The sequence below is a fragment of the Microtus pennsylvanicus genome, chromosome 1 (assembly GCF_037038515.1).
Source record: "Microtus pennsylvanicus isolate mMicPen1 chromosome 1, mMicPen1.hap1, whole genome shotgun sequence".
Classification (NCBI taxonomy): domain Eukaryota; kingdom Metazoa; phylum Chordata; class Mammalia; order Rodentia; family Cricetidae; genus Microtus; species Microtus pennsylvanicus.
Genome location: NC_134579.1, coordinates 123,380,123 through 123,392,544, shown reverse-complemented (window position 1 = coordinate 123,392,544; position 12,422 = coordinate 123,380,123). Strand labels below are relative to the sequence as shown.

Sequence of the window (12,422 nt, the reverse complement as noted above, 5' to 3'; positions counted from 1 at the left end):
TGCTTCCATAAATCCCCTGCATGAAGGACAGTCTGAAGTGCCATTGGGTCCTGTATGTATCATCCTGTTTTCAGCTAGAGGGCACACCTTGCCTAGAACCCTTCTGCTCTCTATCTTTCCGTTCTTGTGTCCTCCGTGTTTCTGAACTAACATCACCCATGCCTCTCGGACTATCTTGCAATGACACCCCTGCCCAACAACTTCCCCAAGCCAGGAACCTGACCTGAGTGTCAACCCAGACTTTTCCTCCATCAGCCCTCTTGGCTGTTCATTTTGAAGTCCTATGATTTCTTATCCTTGAGATTTCTTGTCCAGTTGTGGTGTCATGGGTCGTCTTCCAGCTTCTTGGGAGGAATCCCATGTTCAAGGGTAGTCTGAGCAACTTAGTGAGACACTGTCTCCAAATAAAAACTAAATGATGGCCAGGGGTCCAGAAAAGTGTTTCACAGCGGGCAAAGGTGCTGGCTGCCAAGCCTGATGACCTGAGTTTGATCTTTGGGACCTAAGACTCCTGTCTCGCACATACAAGGCCCTAGGTCTAATCCTTAGTATTAAAAAACAAAACAAAACCTCTGAGGCTGAAGAGATGGCTCAGTGGTTAAGAGCACTGGCTGCTCTTCCAGAGGACCCGGGTTTGGTTACCAGCAATGGGAGATGAGGGTGGAGAGAAACCAATCCCTGGAGCTCACTGGCTAGCTAGTGTGGTCAAATCAATGAGCTCCAGGTTCAAAACACAAGAAAGATGCAGACTGAAGAAGACACCCAACTTCAACCTTGCTCTCCATGTATGCACACATGCACACACCCTTTTAATGTCAATACCCTTGGCAGAACCCCAATTCTGAATCCCATTGGCCTATGGACCAGCTGCTCTTTCCTCTGATGTACTGAACTTCCTGGCTCACTCCTCCCAGTCCTTCAGCTCTACGGCTAGAGTTCCCTCCTGGAAACAGCTTTAGGACACTTTGCTTCTTCCACTTTTAATTTTTTTTGTGTGTTTATATTGCGTGGATGTGGATTGTGCTTGCCTTGGTGCACGTGTAGGTCAGGAGACAGCTGGTGGGAGTTGGTTCTCTCCTTCCACCATGTGGGTCCTAAGGATCCAACTCAGGTCGTCAGGCTTGGCAGCGAGCACCCTACCCACAAGTCTCCAGCCCAGAACTTTTCATTATTTTTTAATATTTTTTGAGACAGGGTTTCTCTGTGTAGCCCTGGCTGTCCTGGAACTCACTCTGTACACTAGGCTGGCCTCTAACTCACAGAGATCCACCTGCCTCGGCCTTCTGAGTAATGAGATTAAAGGCATGTGTCATCACCACTGGGCAAGAAGCATATTAATACATTTAAGTACACCCCTGAAAATAAGAAGCCATTTAGGCCAAGAATCTTTCCTGCTCACCTTCTGGGCCTGACAAGCGCAGTCAGAAGCACCATATATTCCAGACACAAATGCACTTTTATTTGAGAAACCATTTATTAGGTTTTATTCCACTTATAAAACTAGTACAGGCTAATTACAGTTTGATAAACACAGGGAAGTATAAAAATAGAGAAATCATTGCCATCAACAGATGTCTGTACAAATATAGGAAAAGGGGCTGGAGAGATGGCTCAGAGGTTAAGAGCACTGATTGCTCTTCCAGAGGTCCTGAGTTCAATTCCCAGCAACCACATGGTGGCTCACAACCATCTATAATGAGATCTGGTGCCCTCTTCTGGCATACAAGCATGCATGGAAGGAATGTTGTATACATAATAAATAAATAAATCTTTTTTTTTAATATTTATTATTTATTATGTATACAATATTCTTTCTCTTCTTGCAGGCCAGAAGAGGGCACCAGACCTCATTACAGATGGTTGTGAGCCACCATGTGGTTGCTGGGAATTGAACTCAGGACCTTTGGAAGAGCAGGCAATGCTCTTAACCGCTGAGCCATCTCTCCAGCCCCAAATAAATAAATCTTAAAAAAAAAACAAATATAGAAAAAGAAAACACCAGGGGTAGTGCCACAGATATTTGGAGGGTTTTCTTTAACTCTTAAATGTCAGTGTTTAATTAGGGTTATTGTTGTTGTTGTTTGTGTCAGGGTTCTGATGTAGCCTAGGCTGGCTTCCAACGCATTAAAGTGCTGAGGATCACCCTTCTGCTACCCACACCCCCAATGTTAGGGACACAGGTAGGCAAGTGCCATTACATTCTCTTGAAAAGTTTCTACACTTTTTTTGGATACACACACACACACACACACACACACATGTATATATATATATTAATTATATGACTGCATATGCACAGAACTGGAAAATTACATACATTTTTATTTATACAGTATATGAAAAGAAATAAGATTGTAATAATCTCCAATTCTACAGAAATGGTTTTACCAAGTGTATTTTGTACTCTTTTTGTCATTTGTCCTGGCAGTGCTGGAGACTGACCCTGGGGCCTCAGGCGTGGTATGCAGCCACTCTACTGCTAAGCTAGAGATGAATGGCGTCTAAAATGACGTTTCCAGTGCTAACAGATTCCTTCAACAGACCAATAACAGAGACTAACAACCTAATAGATTCCCTTCAGAGTGCATATGTGGAATATATATATATATGTGTAAGTTTACTTCAATTATAACTAAGTTATGACATCATCAGAAACATGAATAAATAATTGTGTAACATTCAATGTTATTGTGCTAATTCACTTCCTTGTTACCAGCAGTTTAGTGAAAAAAAGTAATTTTACGTGTATAAGTGCTTTGCCTGAATGTACGTAAGTGTACCATGTTCCTGCCTGGAATCCAGGGAGATCAGAAGAGAACTGGAGTTAGGATGGTTGTGAGCCACCACATGGGTGCTGGGAGCAGAACCCAGGTGTTTTCTGCAAGAAGATTAAGTGCTCTTCATCGCTTCGCCTAATCTTCAGCCCATAATTACTCATTATTTTTAATTAATTTACTAATATTTTGGTTTTTGAGACAGGGTTTCTCTGTGCATCCCTGGCTGTCCTGGAACTCACTGTGTAGAACAGGCTGGCCTTGAGCTCAGAGATCCACCAGCCTCTGCCTCCCAAGTGCTGGAACTAAAGGTGTGTGGTGCCACTACCGCCCGGCAGCACAACATTTTTCTTTTCAAATTTATTATTATTTTATGTGCATTGGTGTTTTGCCTGTAAGGATGTCTGGGAAGAAAGATGCCAGATCCCCTGGAATTGGAGCTACAGCCATTTGTGAGCTGCCATGTGGGTGCTGGGCCTTGAACCTGGGTCCTCTGGAAGAGCAGTCAGTGCTCTTAACCACTGAGCCATCTCTCCAGCTCCCAGAACTTTTTTTTTTAATTGTATAGAATACAAAATAAACACAAACATACATAATTCGAGAGTTTTTTGTTTGTTTGTTTAGGAGATATTATTTTATGGTGTAGCCCAGGCTGGACTCCCAACACTCAATGCTCCTCAGCCTCCAGAATACCAGGATCCCTAAAATGTTACTACGGGAATATTTCAGATAGAACAGTTGAGACAATGGCACAGTGAACACATGCTCACTGTCTAGAGTTACAGCTAACATTCTGCTGTCTTTGTCTTCTACTATCCCTCCAGCCATTTAGGTGTGGATGGTTTTCCGAGGCAGGGTCTCAGTATGTAGCCCAGGCGAGCTTAGAATTTTTGAGTCTCTCGCTTTATCATCCTGACTTTGAGATTACCAGAATGTATCGTCACTCACAGCCTTTCTTTTCCTTTTTGAGGTTCTTCTCAAACTCACTATGTAGCCCAGACTCTACAGTGATGGCTTTGGTGATACTCGGGAATATTTAGTATGAGACAGTCTTTACACTTTTATCCTCACAAATCCCACGACAGGGTTGCAAAAAGCTTTGGCTGACTTGGAACTCTCTTTAGAGACCAGGCTGGTTTTGAACTCACAGAGATCCTCCTGCGCCTGCCCCCACGAGTGCTGGAATGAATGGCGTGCACCACCGTGCTGGATTCTCCATCACTCGACAGCCAAGCTCTGGAGACCACTCTGGCCGGGGACTAAGGGTCACGACAGCCCAGCGCTGGGAAGTCTGGGGACTTCTGTGGGGTTGGCGTCCTTTCCTCAGGCGTCCCGCTCGCAGAATGACAGGCACACGCCAAGAGACCTGCGAGCCTAGGTGGCGCTGGAGAGCAAGTCCCACGGCTCGGATCTCACTAACCCAACCTTCCTTCCTCTGGCACCTCTCGGGGCACTGGCGCCCACGCACGCGCACCTCGCGGCCGCTTTCCCTTTAAGATTACTTTAGTCTCCTCCGACCCCTACGGCTTCCGCGCAGCGTTCCCACAATGCAGTGCGGCTGAGCGCCTCGGAGCCCGCGGGGGAGCTGCGGCCGGGATCCGGGCTGAGGCGGCGGCGGCAGCGGGAAGTGGGCTGCGGCGGGCCCGCGGCGTCGGGCCGTGCGGATGTCGGGCTGGGCGGACGAGCGCGGCGGCGAGGGCGACGGGCGCATCTACGTGGGGAACCTTCCGACCGACGTGCGAGAGAAGGACCTGGAGGACCTGTTTTACAAGTACGGCCGCATCCGCGAGATCGAGCTCAAGAACCGGCACGGCCTCGTGCCCTTCGCCTTCGTCCGCTTCGAGGACCCGCGGTGAGGAGCCCGAGGCTCGCCCTCCTGCAGGCTGGCGCCGGCCCGGCCTTCTCCTCTCCTCTCCCCGCCCTCCCCTCCCCCTCCCCGCGGCGCCGACCCCTCGCGGCACCTCCCGGAGGCGGCGGCCACTTCTCTCCTCAGCTTCCCCTGTGGTTTAGTGTTTCACGTCAAAACCCCAGATGGGCTCTGGAGGGCCCGGGCCCACCGAGCTTGCCTCGGGGAGAGTACGAGTCTGCACTGTTTCCCTGGAGCTGGGAAGGCAGCCTAACGGGAAGCTCCCCTAAAGGAGCTTCGGGTCCCCGAACCGGCTCTGCAGAGGACTCGGCAAAGTAGGCAGTCGCCACCCCGCCCCCCGGGCCCCCGCCGTCATGGGGGAACACACGGCGGGGACAGGTTGCCTTTGGCGGCTATAGAGGGGTGTCTGGAAGCTGTCCCCATTCGGGCTCCCCACCGCGCCTAGTTCTTGTAAAAAGAGTGGGATTAAACCCGCGGGGGAAGGGGGCGGCGGCTATGATTTCATTCCCGTCTGATGAGGGAGGCCGGCCGGCCACAAGTACCAGGGTTGAGGAAAAGCTAGGTCCTGTGGTTTTGCAAGTGTTAGCCCTAGGACCGGAAAAGGCCCAAAACTTTTTTTTTTTAATTAAGCATATAATGTACTGCTGGCAAGGAAGGCACCAAGTCTCATTACAGATGGTTGTGAGCACCATGTGGTTGCTGGGAATTGAACTCGGGACCTCTGGAAGAGCAGCCAGTGCTCTTACCCTCTGAGCCATCTCTCCAGCCCCCAAGGGCCCAGAACTTTTAAGTGCGCTGTAGAAGTCACAGCACCCCAGTGGTCACTTCACTGGGAGGACCGATCAGCAAGGGCCTCTTCCTGTCTGCCAGCATCGCTGGGAGGAAGGCTCCATCTCTGCCTGCCTACCGGAAGTCACAGCACCCCAGTGGTCACTTCACTGGGAGGACCGATCAGCAAGGGCCTCTTCCTGTCTGCCAGCATCGCTGGGAGGAAGGCTCCATCGCTGCCTGCCTACCGGTGTCCCGCCGGCCTGGGCTGGAGATACGGATGGCTAGTAGAAGTACCGTGGACTTCGATGGTTGAAAACTAACGGCCTATTCCTAAGTGTCTTGACATTTGCCTCAAAAGTAGACGGAAGCATTTTTACATATGGACGTGAGACAGTCATGTTAATTAGTTAACAGTGCCTTTGTCTATTTTGAAGTCATTCCGTGTCAGGTGCTATGCTGTGTGTGTAGTTAGCATTTCCAGCAACCCATGAGGGAGATAGTGTTGCCCGTACCTCACAGATGAGGAAATTTCGCACTGGTCAATGCAAGAGGTTAGTGAGGGGATAACACTTGGTGTTTCATAAGGGATCTAGGTAGGATCTAAACCTCCTCTTAGACTTAACAGTTCCTGTGTGTTGTTATACGGTCATGTTCTTCCTTTAGTCTTAGCAGAAGAAATTATATTCTGCTCTATTTGAGAAGTTTCAAACAAAGCACTTAAAGTATTAGCATCTTAGTCTTTTTAATAACCCAGTGAGATGATAGACCTGTTCCTCAGGGGGTATAAAATGTTTAAATAGGTAACTCAAGCCCTTTACATACAAATTCCGATTTTAATCCCTAATATGCCTACCCCTTCCAGGCTCCCTTAGAGATACATTTTGGCAGTCAACGTTGTCCAGAATGTGTTTGTTCCTTGATGCTTTTTTGTTACTTTGCTTTAGATAAGGTATTATACTATAGCCCTGACTGGCCTGGAACTTTGATAGACCACGTTGGGCTCAAACACAGCGATCTGCCTGCCTCTGGCTCGCATTGCTGCTCTTAAAGATGTGAGTCACCACATCCACCCCTCACTTATCTTTTGAAGAAAATTCATTTATGTGTGTCTTATCTGTGTGTGTCTGTCTGTTCCACATGCATGCCTCTTGTCCAAGGAAGTCAGACGAGACTGTTGGATCCTTGGAACTGGAATTACTGATGGTTGTGAGCCACCATGTGGGTGCCTGAACCAGCATCCTCAGGCCGTCATCTGTCTTTAATCTTCTTTCAAGACAGGGTTTCTTTTTTTTTTAATTTTTTAACTGATATTTATTGAGCTCTACATTTTTCTCTGTTTCCCTCCCTGCCTCTCTCCCCTTCTCCCTTCAACCTTCCCCAAGGTCCCCATGCTCACAATTTACTCAGGAGATCTTGTCTTTTCCCATGTAGATTAGATCTATGTAAGTCTCTCTTAATGTCTGAATTGTTGTCTAAGTTCTCTGGGATTGTGGTTTGTAGGCTGGTTTTCTTTGCTTTATGTTTAAAAACCACCTATGAGTGAGTACATGTGATAATTGTCTTTCTGGGTCTGGGTTACCTCACTCAAAATAATGTTTTCTAGCTCCATCCATTTTCCTGCAAAATTCAAGATGTCGTTATTTTTTTCTGCTGTGTAGTACTCCACTGTGTAAATGTACATTTTTCTTATCCATTCTTTGATCGAGGGGCATTTAGGTTTTCCAGGTTCTGGCTATAACAAACAAAGCTGCTATGAACTTAGCTGAGCACATGTTCTTGTGGCACGATTGAGCATGCTTTGGATGTATACCCAAAAGTGGTATTACTGAGTCTTGAGGAAGGTTGTTTTCTAATTTTCTGAGAAATCGCCACACTGACATCCAAAGGGGTTGTACCAGCTTGCATTCCCACCAGCAATGCAGGAGTGCTCCCTTTTCCCCACAACCTCTCCAGCATAAGTTGTCATAAGTGTTTTTGATCTTGGCCATTCTTACAGGTATAAGATGGAAGCTCAGAGTTGTTTTGATTTGCATTTCTCTGATGACTAAAGATGTTGAGCATTTCCTTAAGTGTCTTTCAGCCATTTTAGATTCCTCTGTTGAGAGTTCTCTGTTTAGGTCTGTACTCAAGACAGGGTTTCTTGTATAACAGCTCTGGCTGTCCTGGAACTCAATTTGTAGACCTGGCTGGCCTTGAGTTCACCTGCCTCTGCCCCCTGAGTGCTAGGATTAAAGGCATGTGCCGCCACCACCATCATTGGGCTCCTTTTACTTTTAATCTTTATGCCATTAGGCCTTCTAGAAGAATATTAAGGGGCCTAATATAGGATAAGCCTTTAGAGCAGTGGTTCTCAGCCTTCCTAACGCTGCAAACCTTAATACAGTTCCTCATGGTGTGGTGACTCCAGCCATAAAATTATTTTCGTTGCTACTTCATAACTGTGATTTTGCTACTGTTAAGAATCATAATGTAAATATTTTTGGAGATAGAAGTTTGTCAGAGGGGTCTGACCACAGGCTGAGCACTGCTGCTTGAGAGGAAAATGCTTGCCATGTTCTGATAAATTGGCTTATTGGCAAAACCAGTTATCAACAATTACTTTTTCTTTTGAGACAGGGCTTCCCTGGCTGTTCTGGAACTCATGTTGTAGACCAGGCTGGCCTTGAATTCACAGAGATCTGCCTGCTTCTGCCTCCTGAGTGCTAGGATTAAAGCCACCATGCCTGGGCTTCCATGCCCTTGACAGCTGTAGTCCTGTTTTAGTTTGTGCATCCAGAATCATGAGTTTTGTTAAGATGCCTTCACAAATACCTAACACATCTTTTGTTCATATTTCAACCCCTTCATTATTATAAAGTTTTTTTTTTTTTTTTCCAGTTTGAGTGTTTTGCACTTGAGAATGTGTGCATGCCATGGCTGAGCCATCTTGCTGGCCCAGCTGTAAAGTTTCTGAGTAACATGAAAAGGTTCTCAACTAAAGCACAAGTACATCAAGATTTTGTTTTGGGGTCTATCCTCCTATTCCTTCAGGCTGATTTCCCCTCTTAATTACTCGTGCCCTTCATTGGGAAGTCATTCAGCCTATTGAGCAGCACTAACTTAAAGCTTTCCTTTGCAGGGATGCTGAAGATGCAATTTATGGAAGAAATGGTTATGATTATGGCCAGTGTCGACTTCGTGTGGAATTCCCCAGGACTTTCGGAGGTCGGGGTGGGTGGCCCCGTGGCGCAAGGAATGGGCCTCCTACAAGACGGTCTGATTTCCGAGTTCTTGTTTCAGGTATGTTCTTACCACAGTGGATGAAATGGTGCATGCATGCTACTTGTAAGAAAAACTCGCTGTTATTCAGTACGTGGTATATGCTGGCTTTTTAGTAATCAGTGCACACGGACAGTCTAAAGCTTTGTTCTAGTTTTTTTCAGGGAGGCAGGTACCATACAAATGAAACTGTATAAGTAATGCAGCCTTGTGGGACAGAAGCATGTTTCTTTTTTGTTTTCAGACAAGGTCCCTATGTAGTCTTGGCTGTCCTGGAACTCACAAGACCAGGTTGGCCTTGAATTGACAGAGATCTGCCTGCCTCTGCCTCCCGAGTGCACAGCATGATAAACATGTTTCTTTTAAAGTGGTTTCTTACTGGTGAGGGGCAAAATGATGACAAAACCTTTGATCTATAAATGTTTATCTTTGGAAATGTTCCTTGGTGTCTGGCTTTATAGACATCACGGGAACCAGATGCAAACAACTTAAAATCTTGGGGACTGTATTGGAAAACAGAACATTTGTATTGGTGTCAGTGAATGATGGATGAAATGCCAAACTCAGAAGTTTATGTGTCTTTAAAATATCAACGCAGTGTTAAGGTCCTGGGCCCTCTGCACACTGCAGGGGAGTTTGGGGGCCCCAGTGGAGTGAAATGCATTGAGCCTGCTGCCTTTTAAAGTGTGAATGTCCCACAATCACGGTAGTGCATAGAGTGATGGTATCTGTCTATCTGTGTCCCTTTGTCATTTTTTAACCCTAGGACTCTATTCCCTCCTTCAAGATGTCATACATTATCTTTTTTTCTCTCCATGCTGCTCTGAAATCCTGCTTAGAAAACTATTAGGAAATGGCTGCAGTCCTGAGCTGTGAGCGGTAAACACAGCCTTTGAGAGCAGGAGCACATTTCCCTTTCATGACATCAGGTAGGGTTGTATGACTCCCAACTAGTTTTAGCGTCTGAGTGTTACCTTTCCCCAACTGTAGTGAGGAATGTTGGTGATCTCTTATGAGGTACTTTGTGGTCTGCCAACCATTCACGATAATAGAAAACAAACTTTGGTTTCTGTTGATGGCTGTTCCCTCAGCTGCACTTGATTTGTTTCAAACGTCCCATGTCTTGGGAAAATAAGTTCAGCAAGAAATACTTGGTACTAATAAATTTTATAAGGGAAAAAAAAACAGAATTCAGTTTTGGGAGTGTCACATTGATTGTGAAGGACAGAATGGTAAATTCTCAGAGGTTGTAAGCCTGTAATAGGATGCTTTTGTTGGGAAACTTTGGTCTCTGGACAGTTAACCTAACTTTTCACAGTGTTTTACCATATATACTTCAAGTAATTTTTCTGGTTTTGTGCCCCTTTAAAGGATTTGTGACTTGGGAACCCTTAAGAATAAAGTGATCCACAGAGTATAGATCATCATAGGTATTGCTAGTGCCTAACGGCAGTTAACATAGCTAAAGGGTGTGGCTCTTCTCTTACATTGTCTGTACCTAGGACTTCCTCCATCAGGCAGCTGGCAGGACCTGAAAGATCACATGCGTGAAGCTGGGGATGTCTGTTATGCAGATGTACAAAAAGATGGAATGGGGATGGTTGAGTATCTGAGAAAAGAAGACATGGAATACGCTCTGCGTAAACTGGATGATACAAAATTCCGCTCTCACGAGGTGGGTTCTTACCTTCTATTAAGTCTAATTTAGCAATAGTAGCAACAGGTCATGGCCTTTGCCATTTGATGACTTCACAGTACCATAAAGATCCTGTATGACACCCTCATATAGACACATGCAAGCAAAACACCAATACACATAAATTAAAAATTAAAGGGGGTGTTTGCTAATCCTAAATCCTGCAAGGTCAGAGCACAGAGAAATATGCATTTGTTTATCTTGATTTTCTTCCTTTTTGAAATGGAAGAGTAAAGGTACTTACCACCAAATAATATTGTGCAGGTATAGTAACATCACAGTATCAGGCATGCAGTACGTGGGGCTGTGAGCCAGGTTAGAGGTCATCAGCTTTGCTTACTCTTACTTTACTCTTTCCTTTTCTGTTTGTTCCAATTTCAGGGTGAAACTTCATACATCCGAGTTTATCCTGAGAGGAGTACCAGCTATGGCTACTCAAGGTCCCGGTCTGGGTCCAGGGGCCGTGATTCTCCATACCAAAGCAGGGGCTCTCCACACTACTTCTCTCCTTTCAGGCCTTACTGAGGAAGGGGGTGGGAAGTTTTTCTATTTTTTAGATGCCCTGAGCTGCTTTGTGCTCAGAATCTACATTCCAGATTGATAATTTAGTGTCTTAGGAGATTTTCTAATTTCTTTTTTTCTTTTTTCTTTTCTTTTTCTTTTTTAAGGAACTACATAATTTCAACCAGGGCCACCATACTAGCAGTGAAATGTTTTAGACTGCAGAAATAGAAGTTGTGGCTTTGGTTCAGAACAAGTTGTATATTTTCCACCCCTGATTATGGGATAGAAATCAGTGCTGCATCTTTGTGGGCTGCTCTGCTCTGGAGATCAGCAGTTACGACGACTGAGTCGCTCATTTTGTTGAGAAATATATTTTAAATGTTTAGTAATTGGTGTGTGGTTGTCTCTGAGTAGGCACATAGGTTTCCCCTAACAGGTTCTGACCAAAAAGCAGCATCCTCTACGTTATCACAGCAGTTTGTCAGGGGCAGAAACATTACATTGCTAGGGTAGTGGTGATGGTTTCAAAATTTCAACACCGAGGGCAGATTCTGTATTTTTTTAAGATTGATATTTATGTATGTACTACATGTGTGTTCATGCTCACTGAGGCCACAAAGGAATTATAGACCCCTGGAACTGGAGTCACAGGAGGTTATTGGGTCACCCTGAGTTGACTCCAGTCAGACAGGAGACTAGGGAGGGCTCCGGTTTTTGTTTTTTAATTTGTGTAACCCTGGCTGTTCTGGATCTCACTCTGTAGATCAGGCTGACCTCAAACTCAGAGAGATCCACCTGCCTCTGCCTCTCAAGTGCTGAATTTAAAGACATGCACTACAACACTGGTTTAGGAAGTTCTCTTAACCACTGAGCCATCTCTAACCCAGATTCAGAGTTTTTATAAATCAGAGCTGACATTGTAAATGAAACTGCCTGTAAAAGAGGTTCACTGAGGTGGTTCATGCCTCTAATCCCTGCACTTGAGAGACGGATGAAGGCCACCCTATCTGAACAACAACACAAAAGGTGTGTGTATCTCTGTGTGAGAACATTGCAGATAAAGGGAAGAGGAAGAATGAAAACAAGCCCAAGGCTATTTTTAACAAGTTCTTTTTTCAGAAAGGAACTGTTTGGCTGGTGTTCACAGGCACTGTGTGTGGGGAGGAGGGGGGGTCAGGTGTTCATAGACAGCGTGGGGTGGGGGGGTCAGGTGTTCATAGACACAGCGTGGGGTGGGGGGTCAGGTGTTCATAGACAGTGTGGGGTGGGGGGTCAGGTGTTCATAGACAGTGTGGGGTGGGGGGTGAGGTGTTCATAGACAGTGTGAGGTGGGGTCAGGTGTTCATAGACATAGCGTGAGGTGGGGTCAGGTGTTCATAGACACAGCGTGGGGTGGGGGGTCAGGTGTTCATAGACACAGTGTGGGGTGGGGGGTCAGGTGTTCATAGACAGTGTGGGGTGGGGGGTCAGGTGTTCATAGACACAGCGTGGGGTGGAGGGTCAGGTGTTCATAGACAGTGTGGGGTGGGGGGTCAGGTGTTCATAGACAGTG

The 12,422-nt window shown here is 46.0% G+C and overlaps 1 protein-coding gene across 1 annotated transcript; it reads left to right on the top strand.

Annotated features, from left to right (window-relative positions):
- The first annotated feature begins 4,297 nt into the window (after positions 1-4,297).
- On the top strand, positions 4,298-11,259 carry Srsf9 (serine and arginine rich splicing factor 9). Its single transcript, XM_075982302.1, has 4 exons — positions 4,298-4,626; positions 8,531-8,691; positions 10,173-10,345; positions 10,748-11,259. Exons 1-4 carry the CDS (start codon positions 4,439-4,441, stop codon positions 10,889-10,891), a joined length of 666 nt encoding a protein of 221 aa, XP_075838417.1. The 5' UTR covers positions 4,298-4,438; the 3' UTR covers positions 10,892-11,259.
- Positions 11,260-12,422: the final 1,163 nt, after the last annotated feature.